The sequence below is a fragment of the Buceros rhinoceros genome, unplaced genomic scaffold (genome assembly GCF_000710305.1).
Source record: "Buceros rhinoceros silvestris isolate BGI_N320 unplaced genomic scaffold, ASM71030v1 scaffold11334, whole genome shotgun sequence".
Classification (NCBI taxonomy): Eukaryota; Metazoa; Chordata; class Aves; order Bucerotiformes; family Bucerotidae; genus Buceros; species Buceros rhinoceros.
The window spans coordinates 15,467-30,525 of NW_010406536.1; the positions used below are offsets into that span (position 1 = coordinate 15,467).

Genomic DNA, 15,059 nt, shown 5'->3' on the forward strand with positions numbered 1-15,059 from the left:
AAAAACTTACTGTTTCTAAATCTGTAGTTTTGTGACTAGCTTTAACTTTTTAAACCATGTTTTTTCCAGGAGGGGCAGTTGCATATACGTGTCTCTGCCTTGTGACGCCCCACATACCCCACACCCTTCCTGGCTGAGGGCTACTGTTTTCTTTATGATGGTGTATGAATAGTTGTGCAGCCACATGCTGAGGTGGATCAGCTTGCTGCTCTTGAACCCTTCCTCAAGAGAAATTAGGTTGTCATATGAACTCGGGCAAATGCTGTTGTGAGAGAGGTGGACATTCATAGATGCAGACAAGGGAAAAGATGAAACCAGCCCTTTGGGCTGCTACTCACAGAGAGGATTAAGCTGCTTGTTTATTGTTCCCTTCAGAGAGCACAGTAAAAGCATATTCGCAAACAACAGTGATCCAATGTGGAGGTCATTTAGAGAACGTAATAGAAAATATAGTGACTGCAGTGGTTTCAGAATGTGGTAACTCTCCAGAAATTTCACTACTCCTTACTAGTGCTAGTAAACACAGGGATATGTTGTTCCTGAGGAAAAAGTGTGCATATAAGGGCAAAATTGGGAAACCTAAGGTGTCAAGTAAGTTGCTTCTAGGAAATGATACAGAAAATACTTGAAAAATTCTGGAAATATATTGAAAGTAAGAGGAAGAAGGGGAAAAATCATAGCTATATTATGTAGTGGAAAGTAAGCAAATAACAGCACAAAAATGTCTGGAATGCTCACTAGTGCTTTTCGCCTCACTTTTACTTTAAATGTTAATTGTGCACAGATGCTTAATGTAATGTTAGTAGCAGGGTGCTGGAACAGAAGGTAGGAAGAGTAAAGTAAGGGCTCTTTATATGTATTCAGGTCAAGATTGACAATGTTTACAGCTGTTGTAGGTTCTCTGTTGCAGGCTCCATTTAAGTACTGCTTTGATAGTGGTCATAGTCTAAGAATAGTTCCTTTTAAAGAACAAGAAACTACCGATCTCTTGAATTCCTTTCCAGTCCGGTTTCTTTCACTGAAGTATCAGCTGCCTATCAGAGAGTTCTGTCATACGTGTGTTCAAGTATGTGTTGTATATATAAACGTTGTCAGATACAAAGAGGCTGAAAAGAACACTGTAGAAATGGGTGGGGGGAGTAGCTGAAATGTGAAATAAGGTTTTTTTCGCTCTTGGGATGAATGGGTGTAGAAGAGAGGAAGACTTGGAGGTTTTCTGTCAGATGGACCAAGTCTGTTAATTGTGTTGCATTGTTTTAATTACCATCTTCCTCTCTCCTCCTGTATACTTCCATAGAGCCAAATGCATTGATGATTTGAAGACTTGGTAAGACTGAAGCACTTGCAGGGTCTGTTCCTGTGCAATTATTCTGCAGGGGCTTGAATCCAGCATGTCTAAGAAATACCTTACGGCTAAGCATCTTGTGCTCTGCTGTACTCTGTGGCTGGCAGCAGTAGATGATGAAACTTAGTTTTGGACAGGGAAGCAGAGTTGTGTAGCATTTTGGATTTACCATGTTAGATTAGCTTCTGTACAGTTAATTCTGTTCTGTTTCTGTTGTGGTAGGACTTCCTCAGCTGCTAAAAAGCACTCAAAACTGATAGCCTGTTGTGTTTGTTAAGGACTTAGATGGACATGAGAGTTTTGGTTTTTTTTTTTTTTTTTTTTTTTCTAAAAACATAACTGTCATAGTCTGCTGCTGGGAATAATGTTTTTATGTTCCATCTCCTAGGAATGCAACAAACCCCGTGAGGCTTTTGGATTTGAACAAGCTGTCAGGGAATATACTCTCCAGAGCTTTGGTGAAATGGCTGATAACTTCAAGTCTGATTATTTCAACATGCCGGTCCATGTGAGTTTCAACTCTGGTGGTTTTTGTAGGGGGAGAAAAAAAAGAGGTTTCAGCTGATCCTGGATTTTTGCTGAGGCATCTTAGTTTTGTTTAAAGAGGCACCATAAGCTTCAAACATGTAAACAAATGAGCTTTTTTAGCTTTCTGGCATTTGGTCTCATTTCAACTTCATTTCACCCTTTTCCTTTGGACAGATAGCTTTATTGCTTGTTAGGGTGTACCTTATTAGCTGTACTCTTAAGTTCTTGCTCTTTTTGATTAAGTGAACCAAGTATCTTGTTTGGCAAAGGGATCTTTCTCTTGGCCTTCTGTGGCTTTTGTCTTGGTTTAGTTTAAGAGGATAAATCATTGTTTTCCTTCCTGTTACAGTCTTTTCTTGTATTAACAAGTAAATAGACTGAGTCTGTCTGATAATCGCATCTTTTTTGTTCTGCATCTCAGCAGCATATTTAAAACTATCATTTCTGCTTTGGCACACTTCCACGATTCCACTGTCCTGTAGACTACATGCAGCACCAACCTTCTTCTCATCTTAGGTTTCTTTAGTAATTTATGGGCATTTTTCCTAAAGCTTCTACTGTTTAATGACTCCCAATTTATTATACAGCTTTGGGACACTGAGCAAAGTACAGAACAAAGCTTATTTTGCAAATAAATAAATGTATATAATGAGCTGTATGAAGACTACAGTCTTGAACACAATTATTTTTCTGAATTTCCTTACTGTTACTCAGAAGTTCCAGTCATTATCCTCTGAATTAGTTTGGAATTTGCATGCTGTTCATTCTGGTCGCTGCTTGGCTTCTGCTAGCTATTTCCTTTTCCCCTTCTTTTTAGCTGTACTTCTGGTAATGCCATCTTTTTTGTTTGTTCCATCCCTTATCATCATGTTCCTGTTACCTTACAGCCACTACTAGGGAATGTAAATCAAACTGCATGACTTTGAAGAGATGGAGGGGAGAGAGGAGTGGCTTTGGTGTTTGAAAATGCGTGGGGGATTAGTAGTGGTTTATTGCTTGAATGATAACTTTTATGTTTTATCTGCGTACATCCTAACATATTTTCTGCTTTCAGATGGTTCCCACTGAGCTCGTAGAAAAAGAATTCTGGCGATTGGTGAGCAGCATAGAAGAAGATGTCATTGTGGAATATGGTGCTGATATCTCATCCAAGGACTTTGGAAGTGGCTTCCCAGTGAAGGATGGCCGACGAAAGCTGATGCCAGAGGAGGAGGTGAGGAACAAGACACTGATCACTCAGCGTAAGATTTCACATTAAGAATTTAGGTCAGAAATCGGCGTGGATTTTTTGTGAGGAAATTTTGTAAGGCTTTTGCGTGCACTTAACATTCCTTTTGAGCAGGGCATTTATCTGATATTTTCAGTTCTCTTACAGATCTTGTTGTTGAAAGCTAAGCTGCTTTTCATGATTTAAGTCACACCTGTTTTGTATCATGTAATCTTAGCAGGCAAAGCTGTGCAAGTTGTTACAGTATGTCTGAGTATAAGATTTTTTTTCTTTCTTGTTCCAAACATTTTTTTTATAGTTAGCTACAGAAACATGATTCTAACCTCCTGAGGAGGTTCATAATAGGTAAACCAAACTAATTGGATTTATCTTGTTTCTCTGACTCAGCATGCTTTAAGAATGAAAAGATGTAGATACAGCATCCTATTATATAAAATTTTATAAAGAACATCTGGTAAGTATATTACCAATTTTCCCTCACATCTTACTGCAGCCTATCAATTTTCTGGCTGCTTATATGTCTACATTTAGATGAAATGAAAATAAAGGTGTTTCATAATTGTACAGTCCCAAATCAATTTCTCCTCCTCACTGGAAGAGGTATTCCTGCTCACTATTGTCTTCTGCCTGTACCTGCATCTTCCTACCTGTACCTTTGTTGGCTATGCAGTGATTGTGTAGCTGCTTAGTGAGTCAGAACTGTCCATCTGTTTGTATGAAAGTAGTAAGTAAACAAAAAGTTACTTTCTAGCCAGATCACTTAAGTCGGCTGACTTACAGCATTATCTTTATAGTGTCTGGGCAAAGGAAATAGCAGCGACGTGGCTGAGCTGAGGGTGTGACCAGTCCTTTCAGCAGCTATAGGATATGCCTAAAATGTCTGAATCTATGCTAAGCTTCTTTTAAGGTGAAAAGCAATCAGATGTTAAAGCACAGAAATGAGCTTTAAAGGCAGTCTGTTTGAATTTTTTTTTTTTTTTTTTTTTTACAAATTGTGTGAAGGTGAAGGCATTTAGGGCATATTTCATATAGGATTTGCATATTAATGTTTTCTATCCACCTTAGTTTAGTGTATGGTTGCCAGAATAAGAAAGCTTTTTTTTTTTTTTTTTTTTTTTTACAAATTGTGTGTATTTGAAAGTAAAGGTGGGATTGCCTAAATGGTGGTGCTGTCCTCTCAGAAGTGAGTGTGTAAGACTTTTTTTCCTCCCAAGAAACCTTTCTAAAGTAATATATAAGAAGAGAAATTGTCTTTCTGGAAAAGAGAAGGGTGAGAGGAGATCTTATCAATGCTTATAAATATCTAGAGGGTGGATGTCAGTAGGATGGGGCCAGACTCTTTTCAGTGGTGCTCAGCAATAGAACAAGGGGCAATGGGCACAAACTGGAACCCTGGAAGTTCCATCTGAACATAAGTAAAAACTTCTTTACTTTGAGGGTGGCAGAACATGGAACAGGCTGCCCAGAGCTGCTGCGGAATCTCCTCTGAGATTCAAAACCTGCCTGGATGTGATCCTGTGCAACCTGCTCTGGGTGAACCTGCTTTAGCAGGGGGAGTTGCACTGGATGATTTCCAGAGGTCCCTTCCAGCCCTGACCATTCTGTGATAAAGAAGATTAAGGTAAACTGCAGTGCAGTAAAGCAGGTCTTAAACCTGAAATAGTAACCTAGGATTCATTGTGCTGTTTACAGTCTTAAGTTATCCTATTTTACTGAAGACTTGTATGTTTTGTTCTTCTACTAGTGTTGCTGGTATTTTGTTCCACCTGAAAAGCGTGAAACCAATAAACTGGGGGTCAGGGAGGAAACAAAGCCTAAGTATATAAGCCTCGATCCAAAGAAGATTAGCTGTGTATGATGAAATACTAGGACTGGCCTTAGATCTTAGTCTGATTAGTTGCTGACTAAGGTATTTAAGAAATTACTTCCTTATTTTAATGCTTAACTTCTGGAGAATATTACTGTCTACTATAGAAATGGGTAGGCTAAGATATCTTCCTTTGTGTGTTCCTTTTCTCAGGCTGGTGTCCTTATGTTCTTCTGATCAGAATTTTCTTTTTTTTTTTTTTTGGCAGGATTATGCACTTTCTGGTTGGAACTTGAATAACATGCCAATTCTAGAACAATCAGTCCTTGCTCACATCAATGCAGATATTTCTGGCATGAAGGTTCCTTGGCTGTATGTAGGGATGTGCTTCTCCTCGTTTTGCTGGCATATTGAAGATCACTGGAGCTATTCCATCAACTACCTGCATTGGTACGGGCTCTCCTCTTTACATGTACCTTACGCATCCCTGTTTGCTGTTAGAAAATTTGTAGTTCTCCTTGGGGAGAACATCCATCTCCTGGGGATGTTGACATTTTTAACCAAAAAGCTAAATGTGATGAATGGCCTGTATTCTTAGCTGAGGTGGATTAAAAGCAAATACAGACACCATTTTAAGCATATCAGTGTTTTTCACTAATTGATTAATATTCTTGTGTTGCCAAAAATCCAATATCACTGTAAAATCGTACTTTACAGGCTCACATCTTTTCGAAGAAAGCTTTTGGTTTTGAACTGAGTTACAGTTCCCTGGTTCACTGCTTTGTGATTTCATGTTGGTGTGCCCCATGCCAGAATTGTAGGCTCTGCCCAGTGGCTTACACAGGCATCAGAGCTGACAGGTCATCAGCAGATCTGTGTGTACACAGAAATACTCCTAGTTAAGAGAAAAGAAAATTGGAAGTAATTCTGACTTTCAGAACAATCCTAGAAGTGTTCTGGTCTTTAGCTTTTGTGTTTGAAAAGAGGAATTGTGACAGAGTATTCGCATTGCAGTCTTAGCAATTCATCAGCTCAGTCACAGTGGAGGGAGCAAGGGGGGAAGGAGGGGGAAGCTGTGGGAATCTCTCTTTTAGAACGGAAAGTTTGTTGTACATCTGGAAAGGCTGAGTTGACAGCCTTTTGACTGTGATTGCACATCTCTGGAGAAGCATGTTTGTTAGTAAGATCTGATCCACAGGCTCAGGAGGGGAATTAATTTTGTTTTGAGTTCAGTGATTGACCTCAGCATGCTATTAACTACATCAGTATGTGAGAGTTTTGTGTCAGCTGGTGAATTCCAGCAGCTCAGCTGCAGAATAATATTCACTGGGGTTTTCTAGCTGTGTCCTACCAGCAGGTGTCACTGAAGCCTGTAGGAACCACAGAAAATGCTGCCCTGTGCCTTGTCTAAGTTTTGCAATTGTTGGTGACAAGATGCCTAATACATTTAAATAGTGCTATGTAAACAGTTTCAGGTATTTCAGCAGACTACTGCTTGTACTTCTTAATAAAATAAAATAAACCCTCAGCACTATAGGTACTAGATCATTACAGTTTATTGTAGTTAAGACAGGACTGGAAGGACTGGAACAGTAAGTTCTCAAGTAATTTTCTGTTTAATTTTGGTCTTAATAGTTTTGGTTAATATTTTACTTACCTCAAACTCAACTAATTCATCTTACTAGGCATTTTTTATCTGAAGAATCCAGTGGACTGCTGGTTTTCAGTAATTGATTATGTATATTAGAAGGATTGCCTGTATTTCATTCCACTATCTCGTGTTTTATTCTTTCCACTTCTGCTTAGCTGGTATAATATTTCTGAAACCGATGGAATAGGACCATTCCAAGCTTTATTAAATGAGTGAAGAAGTATCAAGATCTCTTTTCTTTTAAACATTAGCTGTGATGGCTGAGTTTTAGGTTGTTAAACTTACTTTATTTTTCCTAACAGAAAATAATTGCCCGTTTTATCCCTTTTGAGCATAGTAAATAACAATTATCTTCCGTATTAGGCTTGTCATGGCAAATCTGTCAGACATGGCTATCTGTGTTGTAGTGTGATTGGTTTTTTGGATTAGAATGGTACATGCTGAAGATGATGGTTGGTAATTAAACACATTCTTGTGTCTATATGCAAACTATTTGGCTTCTGTGGACATTGGTGCTAAATTTGAGGTGTACTTTGCAGCTATGTGTCATCATGCTTTCCTTTAAGTAATGTGTTTATTATAGGGGAGAGCCGAAGACGTGGTATGGTGTGCCCTCTCATGCAGCAGAGCAGCTAGAAGATGTGATGAAGGAATTGGCTCCTGAGCTGTTTGAATCACAGCCTGATCTCTTGCATCAGCTGGTCACTATTATGAACCCCAACGTGCTGATGGAACATGGTGTACCAGTGAGTAGCACATGAGTATTTTTTAAATAAGTGGTCTTATGCTCTTTCTGGTTTTGTTTGGTTTTTTTTTTTTTCCCCGTGCCAGATTTGTATAACAATGGTTTGGCATAATTCTGAAGAACTTTTATGGTGGACACTTACGTATTCAATTCATTAGTTATGGGGTGTTTTTAAAAGCTGTTTTCTAGAATCTTCTCTAGGCTTACCATGAAATTTAAATTATCTTTTCAGAAATGAGTGTACCAAGCTTCTTACATAAAATATCTTATAAAATAAGTGTACATTTTGTTACATTTAATCTTTAATTAAAAAAACCCCACCCTGCCATACCAGCAAGTTTATCTGTGAAATGCTTTTAATATCTTTAGACAGTAAAATGCTTGTCTGATGTTCAGTAGAAATCTCAGCATTACAGAATGCTTTTTTGACCAAACATAATTGACTGCAGACCTTTAAGCAGCAGTCATTATAATTTGCTTTTGACTTGGGATAAATTGCATCCCTGCCAAATACCCCAACAAAGCTAACTGTAAACTGTTTCCAGAAGCTTTTGCAGTTTGTGGCGCGATGGATTAAATGATGATAGAGAAACATCCCTTTTGGGGATTTATAAAGGGAATTTTCAACTGTTGGCTTATACATTCAGCTTTTTGAGCAAGGCTGTAAATTGAGAAATCACTTTAAGATGACCAATCCGTAACACTTTCAGGGCAGCTGTGTTGCCTGGGGTGTTCTACAGGTAAAGAAAGTGGTGCGTTCAAATGTCTTGTAACTGTGTCTTAAACTCTGTTGCAAGTTTCATGTTTTCTCTTTTTTCTCCTTTATCCTCACTTGTATTAGGTATACAGGACCAATCAGTGTGCTGGCGAGTTTGTTGTGACCTTTCCTCGTGCCTATCACTCTGGATTTAACCAGGGATATAACTTCGCTGAAGCTGTGAACTTCTGCACTGCAGACTGGGTCTGTTCTTTTGTATACGTTTGCTGTGTCTCTGCTAAGTGACCTCTGCAAGGAGTGTGTTAGTAACTTAATTACCTAAAAAATAATCTTTTAAGTTACACAGTATGTTTTATGTTTATATTCCTGGTACCACTTAGACTAATTTGAGCTTCCTTTGCACAAAATAATTTTGATGAGCGCATAATTTTAAGCAGCTTCAAACTGAAACTTTGGCATGTTGTCTTCCTTTCTAAGAAGTGACATCTTGCACTACCTTTAGCTAGTATTTCTGCGATGCCTCTGAGTTTAATACAGATTAAACAGCTGTTGTGATTTGAGTGTTGGAGGTAGGCATATTTTATGTATTTTCTTCAGTAAGTTGTCATAAGTGAGCCTTGTCGCTATCCAGGGTTTACAGCTGGAAGTTAGTCTCATCTGCAGTTTATTTAATTGTAACTTTTTTATTACCTTAAAATAGGAATTTTAGTCCATAATCAGAAAATTTTATTAATTTATCAGAAAAATTGTCTGCAGGATTGCACACCGTGTGTCAGTGATGTTTTCTCCTGCGCTTATGATGTAATCTGTATAGCCTCTGTGAAACTGCTGAACTCACACTACGCATGTGAAATTTCCTTTGCGTATGCAAAATGTGACCAGAAATCTGTATAGCAAATTTATCTAGTCACACCAGTTTTGATTAATTCTAGACATCTTGTGTTAAATGTCTATGGTCAAGCATAGTAATATTCAGAGGGCAATGCATTCACCCTAGCATAGACCAGATGACTCCTTTGTGGTGCCAGTTTTTTTCCACTGGAAGTAAAAAGAGCTTGGGACAACTCTTGACCTTGTATCTGAAAGTTAGGTACATAATGTTATGGCAGGTGTCCCAAGATGGTTATCCCCTTTGTCCTTATCTGTGACTTGATTTAAGGTTGTTATAATTGGCTCTATCCCATAAGACAGAACTCTCCTGGTCTCAGTCTTTTCCCATGTTTTGTCAAAGGAAGGAAAGTGGGAGCTAGGAGTTCATCTTGAAATGCCTTTTCCCAGGATGATAGATGTCTTTCTTTTTTGTAGCTTCCCATTGGACGTCAGTGTGTGAGTCATTACCGAAGGCTAGGGCGTCATTGTGTTTTCTCCCATGAAGAGCTGATCTTCAAGATGGCTGCAGATCCAGAGTGCTTGGATGTTGGGCTGGCTGCCATGGTATGCAAGGAGATGACTCTAATGATAGAGGAAGAGACACGGTTAAGGGATTCTGTTGTACAGATGGTGAGTAATAAAAGACAACTCTTACTTTGCTTTCAAAAGAACTTTTGCTTCCCCCTACCCCCACCTGGATTAGAATTTTTAGCAAGTCTAATTTCTTTTGTTAGGGAGTGTTGATGTCTGAAGAAGAGGTTTTTGAACTGGTTCCAGATGATGAGCGTCAGTGCACAGCTTGCAGAACCACGTGCTTCTTGTCAGCTCTTACATGTTCCTGTAATCCTGAGCGTCTGGTGTGCTTATACCATCCATCTGATTTATGTCCGTGTCCCATGCAGAAGAAGTGTCTAAGGTACATGGGATTTCCCGACACCTTCCCCCTGCTCCTTTCCATATCCAGTAGTTCACTGGAAACCAGTGACCAAATACAACATTTGGCCACCTGTGTCTCTTCCTTTGTTTAAGGAGCATTCTTACCTCCTCTGCTTGTTTCTTGGTTTCAAGGCAGCAGGTGTTACACACATTCTGTCTTCCTGGCCTTGTTGTAGCCAGAAAAACTCCATATAAGCAGTATCTTGGCTTTTGTATGGGTGTTAATACTTTATTTTTCTTCCCTGTGTCCAGGTACCGATACCCACTAGAAGACCTTCCTTCTTTGCTGTATGGAGTGAAAGTTAGAGCACAGTCTTATGACACCTGGGTCAGTAGAGTTACGGAAGCTCTGTCTGCCAATCTCAACCACAAGAAAGGTCAGACTTCTATTGTTTATAGTAGGATGTCCTGAAACTCCAACACCTGTTTCGTGTTCTCATTTAATGAGAGAAACACTGTGAATTGTTTAGTGGATAAAAGAAATGAGCTAATCTGAGAGCGTACTGCAACTCATTGTGCATTTCAAGTAGAACTAGCCTGTTGGAACCTTGATTGAAGGCCTTTGAAGCAGTCTAAAGTGTCTTGGTTTTGCATGCACATTATTTATGTACTGCTATTACAGATGTGATTGAGCTGAGAGTGATGTTGGAGGATGCTGAAGACAGGAAGTATCCAGAGAATGATCTTTTCCGCAGGCTCAGAGATGCCGTGAAAGAAGCAGAGACCTGTGCTTCAGTAGCACAGCTGCTTCTGAGTAAAAAGCAAAAACACAGGTAGGACAGGCATTTTTCCAACCGTTTTTGTTTGTCTGTTTTGTTGCTTGATGGGAACTGGAAATTTAAGAACCCTGAGGTCTCACTGCGTATTAACTTGTTTCAGTGTTTCCTGTCCTTAGTGCTGTGACTCATGAAGAGGTAGAGGAGCCAGATATGGTGCCACAGAGGGCCAAAAAAGTGAACTTGGTTGGAATGATAAATATATTTTCAGTTGACTTATATTCTGAAATATAATACCCGTTGGAGAAGTTGTGTGTTTGATTGCTGATCAGGTATTTCTCTGAATGTCAGAGGGTTGTGGGCGAAGACAGCTAGAGGGAAAAATGTAATGAAAGTCTTTATATGAATGTTTGTATTTTAGGGTAAGTGTGGCTAAGTACATAGCTTAAAGCTATGGAAAGAATCTGTTAAAACATTGGATTGCAAAGCAAAACGGTTGAAGTAGGAAATACCAACTACGGTTGGTGAGGCAAGTGCGGATGCATCTTCTGGTACAGTATTTCTCAAAAATATTTATAGTTTTGCCAGTTGTTCTTAAATTGCAGAATGTGTTGTGATGCTGGCGGAGTTACTAGAAGATGCAAAGAAAATGTGTCTTGCCAGCATTGACCAGGACAAAAAGATCTCTGGACATAGCGCAGTGCAGAGAGCAAGAGTCCATAGTTTGAGCCAGTCCTGCACTTCTGGAGAAGGACCATGGGAGGCAGTGATCTGTGGCTGAGAAGCAGTGGCTTGCCTCAGTGACTCCAGACAGTTTAGACTCCTTAGTTCTCTGTGCTGCCTGCGGCTGCCTCAGTGTTACTCTCTCTCCAGTCCCTACCTCAGCGATCTGCTGGTTGTGTCCCCTTGTTCTGCTGTCATGAGCCTTCAGCAACATTTTCTTCCTTCTCTCCTATGCATTCTGTACACTGAATAAAAGTCCCATAGAAAAGAATTTGATCAGGTGACCACAATGCTTGTGCCAGTGGTTGTCATGTTAGTGTTTCACAGCTTGCGTTTTTCTCTAAGTATGAGATTTGGCTTTGAAGTTGTTTTTTGGGTTTTTCTTTTGCATGTGTAGTTTTTAAATATAACGTAAAAATTTTCAAGGAAGGGAGTAAAAAGTAAAGACCTTGTTAATTATAATACACAACTTTGCTACAGAAAACATAAGACATATCATAATTGCTTGAATTTGAACGGTGGAAGTTAGAATTACACCCCAGATCCAAGTATAATACCTGATGTAACCAGAAAGCTATTATGAAATAGCGATGCACTTTTGCAGTATTTGAAGGGGAAAGAAAGCATTCCTGTTTGGTTTTTGTTGTTTGTAGGATCCTACTACCACAGAGGTATGGTCCCTTAGAACTCTGATCCGGGTGGCAATGCTGCAGGGGTTGCATTGCCCTGTTCCCAGTGAAGTTTTATTATTTTGGTAGCTCCCAGGTGTTTGTGGTTTGTGCTGCCGCCTCCTCCTCCTCCTGCTGTTGGAGTGTGTCAGCCTTCTCTCAACAGGCTTACCTTCAGTTAGTTATTTAGTGGATTTCCAGCACTATGCCAAGTAACACAAACGTTTTGACAACTTCTGATGATGTGTCTGATCTAAAGCTGAAAGAATTCCATGGGGGGGAAAAAAAAGAAGACTTTTATATACATGTGAGGGCTGTTGTATGCTAAATAGCAATATGCTACAAAATTGTGGTTTGAGAAAGAATTTGAAACTTCTTTGAAGAGTGTTAGGAAATTTAAATATAGACATCACAGCTGCTTGTTTTACATTCATTTTTCATATTTAATACATTAAGAAGGATCTACATTTACACAAAGGATAAGGTTATTAAAGCTGATTAAAAATGAGTGCTCAGACAGAACAATCTTGCAGGGATTAAAGCAGCAATAAACTCATGGCCAAATGTAGCAAGAGAAAAATCTATCCCTTATGCATCTGATTATATATAGACCTGAAAAATAGGTAATGTGGAGCTGTGTCCAATATTCCAATCCGATATTTCTGCCGCTGTTGAAAGTTGCAGGTTTCCATAGGCAGGGATTTTCGTATCTTTTTGTGCAGCATCTCATCCTGTGGCAATCCACAGCTGCCCTGGGGACAGAATGCCAGTGCAGTGTTTCAGAGATGCCCTCCTGTAGTGGTGTCTCTTGGAGTATCACACCCCATTTACTCTTGTGCAGGGGGTGTGAGAGGCACTGCAGGTCCGGTGCAGCCACTCCTCCTCGCTGTCTGTTGTAGCAAGCCACAGCCTGCAGTGTTGTTTTTTCCTCTCTCGAGTTCTAGGTAGTCTGTAATTATATTTGATCGTTAATCTTAATTTTATTGTTACAATTTTGTTTAAGTCTGTAGGTTGTGCCGTGGTTTGAACCCAGCTGGCAGCCAAGCACCATGCAGCTGCTTGCTCACTCCAGGAGGAGAAAATACAGCAAAAGGCTCAAGGGTTGAGACAAAGAACAGGGAGGGCTCAGTCACTAATTATTGTCATGGGCGAAAGACAGACTCGACTAGGGGAAATAAAATCAATTTAATTTAAACAACAAAACCACTACTAAATCACCAATCCAGTCAGAGTAGGACAGTGAGAAAAACAACCAGATCATAAATACACCTTCCCCCGCGCCCCCGCTGCCTTCTTGGGCCCAGCTTTGCTGCCTCCTTCCTGCCATGTAGTGCAGAGGCGGGCAGAAGATGGGGGTTGTTCTCAGTCTCAGTCTGCTCTGTGTCGCTTCTGCTGCTCCTTCCTCTCAAGGGAAAAACTCTTCACAGTCCTCCCCTGTGGCAGTGTGGCATCCCTCCCACAGGAGACAGTTCTCCATGAATTCCAACTAGCCTGGGAGTCTTCCATGGGAAGCAGTTCTCCAGTGACAAACTGTCCCAGCATGGATCTCCTTGAAAGTCACAGCTTTTTCCAGGGTCTGTCCCCTGCTCCAGCATGGGCTTCTCCATGGGCTGCAAATGAAACTTTTCTCCACTGGTGATGTCTGAGGACTGCAAGGATTCAGCCTGCTGTTTCACCACGGGCCAAAGGGAAATGGCTGCTCTGGAGTGTCTCCCACCTTCTTCACCAGCCTGGGTGTCCGCATGGGTTGTCTGTCTCATCTCTTCCTAATCCCCTCCAAAACAAAAGAGAGTTCCCAAAACAAAAAGCCCTTGCCCAACAGATTTCCCCTCTTAAATGTGTTTATTGCAGAGGTGCTGATTAGCTCAGCCTTGCCCAGAGGTGGGGCCAAGTTGGAGCCGGGAGAGCTTTCTGGAATTTTGTTAGAGAGGCCATGCCAGCAGGCCCCTCCCCTACTACCAAAACCCCACCAGGCACAAACCCAACACAGGTTGAAAGAGTTAATTTAGGTTTTCTTTAATGTTTCTATGGTAATAAAATGTAGATTCATTAGCAGGGAATGACTCTTCAGTGTTTAAAATCTGTCCTGCTTGTGAAGTTGTTGTGCCTGCCAGTGATGTGTATATCAAGTGTTTAATTTGTGCCGTGTGTCACTTCTAAGCCTTTTACTGCATTCTATGTGCTTGTTACACTTGCTTCGAGTGGTATTTAATGGAAGTGTCTTTGCAGAACATGGCCTCCTTAATAGCAGTCTCCTGTTGCAAGCCCAGTTTCAGCAGTTCTCTGGCTACAAAAGAGAGCTCTCCAGAAAATAAGACTTCTTTTCAGATCTGGCTGCTGTTACGTATCTCAGACTTGTTGTTGGTACCTGTGATGGCACTCAGCTTCTGGAACTGACTAAATCAGACTTTTGGGGAATATGTTCTTTTACCTATTTGGAACAAACTCAATTTGAAAGTCTCTAGACACTCCCTAACTCTGAAGAATAGGGAAATTCTCTTGAAGAAGCTTAGAGGAATTACCTTAAATATAGTTTTCTCATGGAGTCTGGTGTTTGTGTTCTCAAGTGATGAAATTCTTTTATAACTTCTCAGTAATCTTGATAGCTTTCACCGAGAGTAAATCCATGGATCATTATCTTACCTCTCACCTGCTATCATTTGATTTGTGTCCATTTGTACAGCAGACAGAGCCAGGAAAGTGGAAGGACACGGACCAAGCTAACTATGGAGGAGCTTAAAGCATTCGTACAGCAGTTGTTTAGTTTGCCTTGCGTTATCAGCCAGGCCCGACAAGTAAAGGTAAGTTTGCATCTGCTCTTCAAGTAATGCCACGCTTTTTACTTTGTTCCGTTTCTGTGGGTTTGTTTTGGTTTTTTAACAAATAATGTTGCCTGTTGGAAAGGATGAAAGGTTTTTTCTTTAAGAATCAGTACTATGTTGGCAGAGATGGATTGAGTAGGGTGTTTCATTTCTAACTTCTAAAGTAAAGCAAACATCTGCTTTGCAATTATGTTTATGGCCTCAAAAAAGGAAGTAAAAGACTTTGGCTACATCTAGCACAGTGTCTCCCTGTTTTGCTGGTGACATGTTGCTGTCTGTCCATAATGGAATGGTAACACACA

The 15,059-nt window shown here is 40.2% G+C and overlaps 1 protein-coding gene across 1 annotated transcript in view; it reads left to right on the forward strand.

Moving 5' to 3' along the window:
- The window catches only part of KDM5A (lysine (K)-specific demethylase 5A), a 47,747-nt gene that overhangs the window by 12,511 nt on the left and 20,177 nt on the right, over nucleotides 1-15,059 (forward strand). Inside the window, exons 7-16 of the mRNA XM_010134140.1 lie at nucleotides 1,734-1,853; nucleotides 2,928-3,086; nucleotides 5,177-5,358; nucleotides 7,143-7,305; nucleotides 8,146-8,265; nucleotides 9,328-9,522; nucleotides 9,627-9,808; nucleotides 10,081-10,205; nucleotides 10,451-10,601; nucleotides 14,619-14,736. Coding sequence (XP_010132442.1) covers nucleotides 1,734-1,853; nucleotides 2,928-3,086; nucleotides 5,177-5,358; nucleotides 7,143-7,305; nucleotides 8,146-8,265; nucleotides 9,328-9,522; nucleotides 9,627-9,808; nucleotides 10,081-10,205; nucleotides 10,451-10,601; nucleotides 14,619-14,736 — 1,515 coding nt within the window. The remainder of the gene's footprint in view (nucleotides 1-1,733; nucleotides 1,854-2,927; nucleotides 3,087-5,176; nucleotides 5,359-7,142; nucleotides 7,306-8,145; nucleotides 8,266-9,327; nucleotides 9,523-9,626; nucleotides 9,809-10,080; nucleotides 10,206-10,450; nucleotides 10,602-14,618; nucleotides 14,737-15,059) is intronic.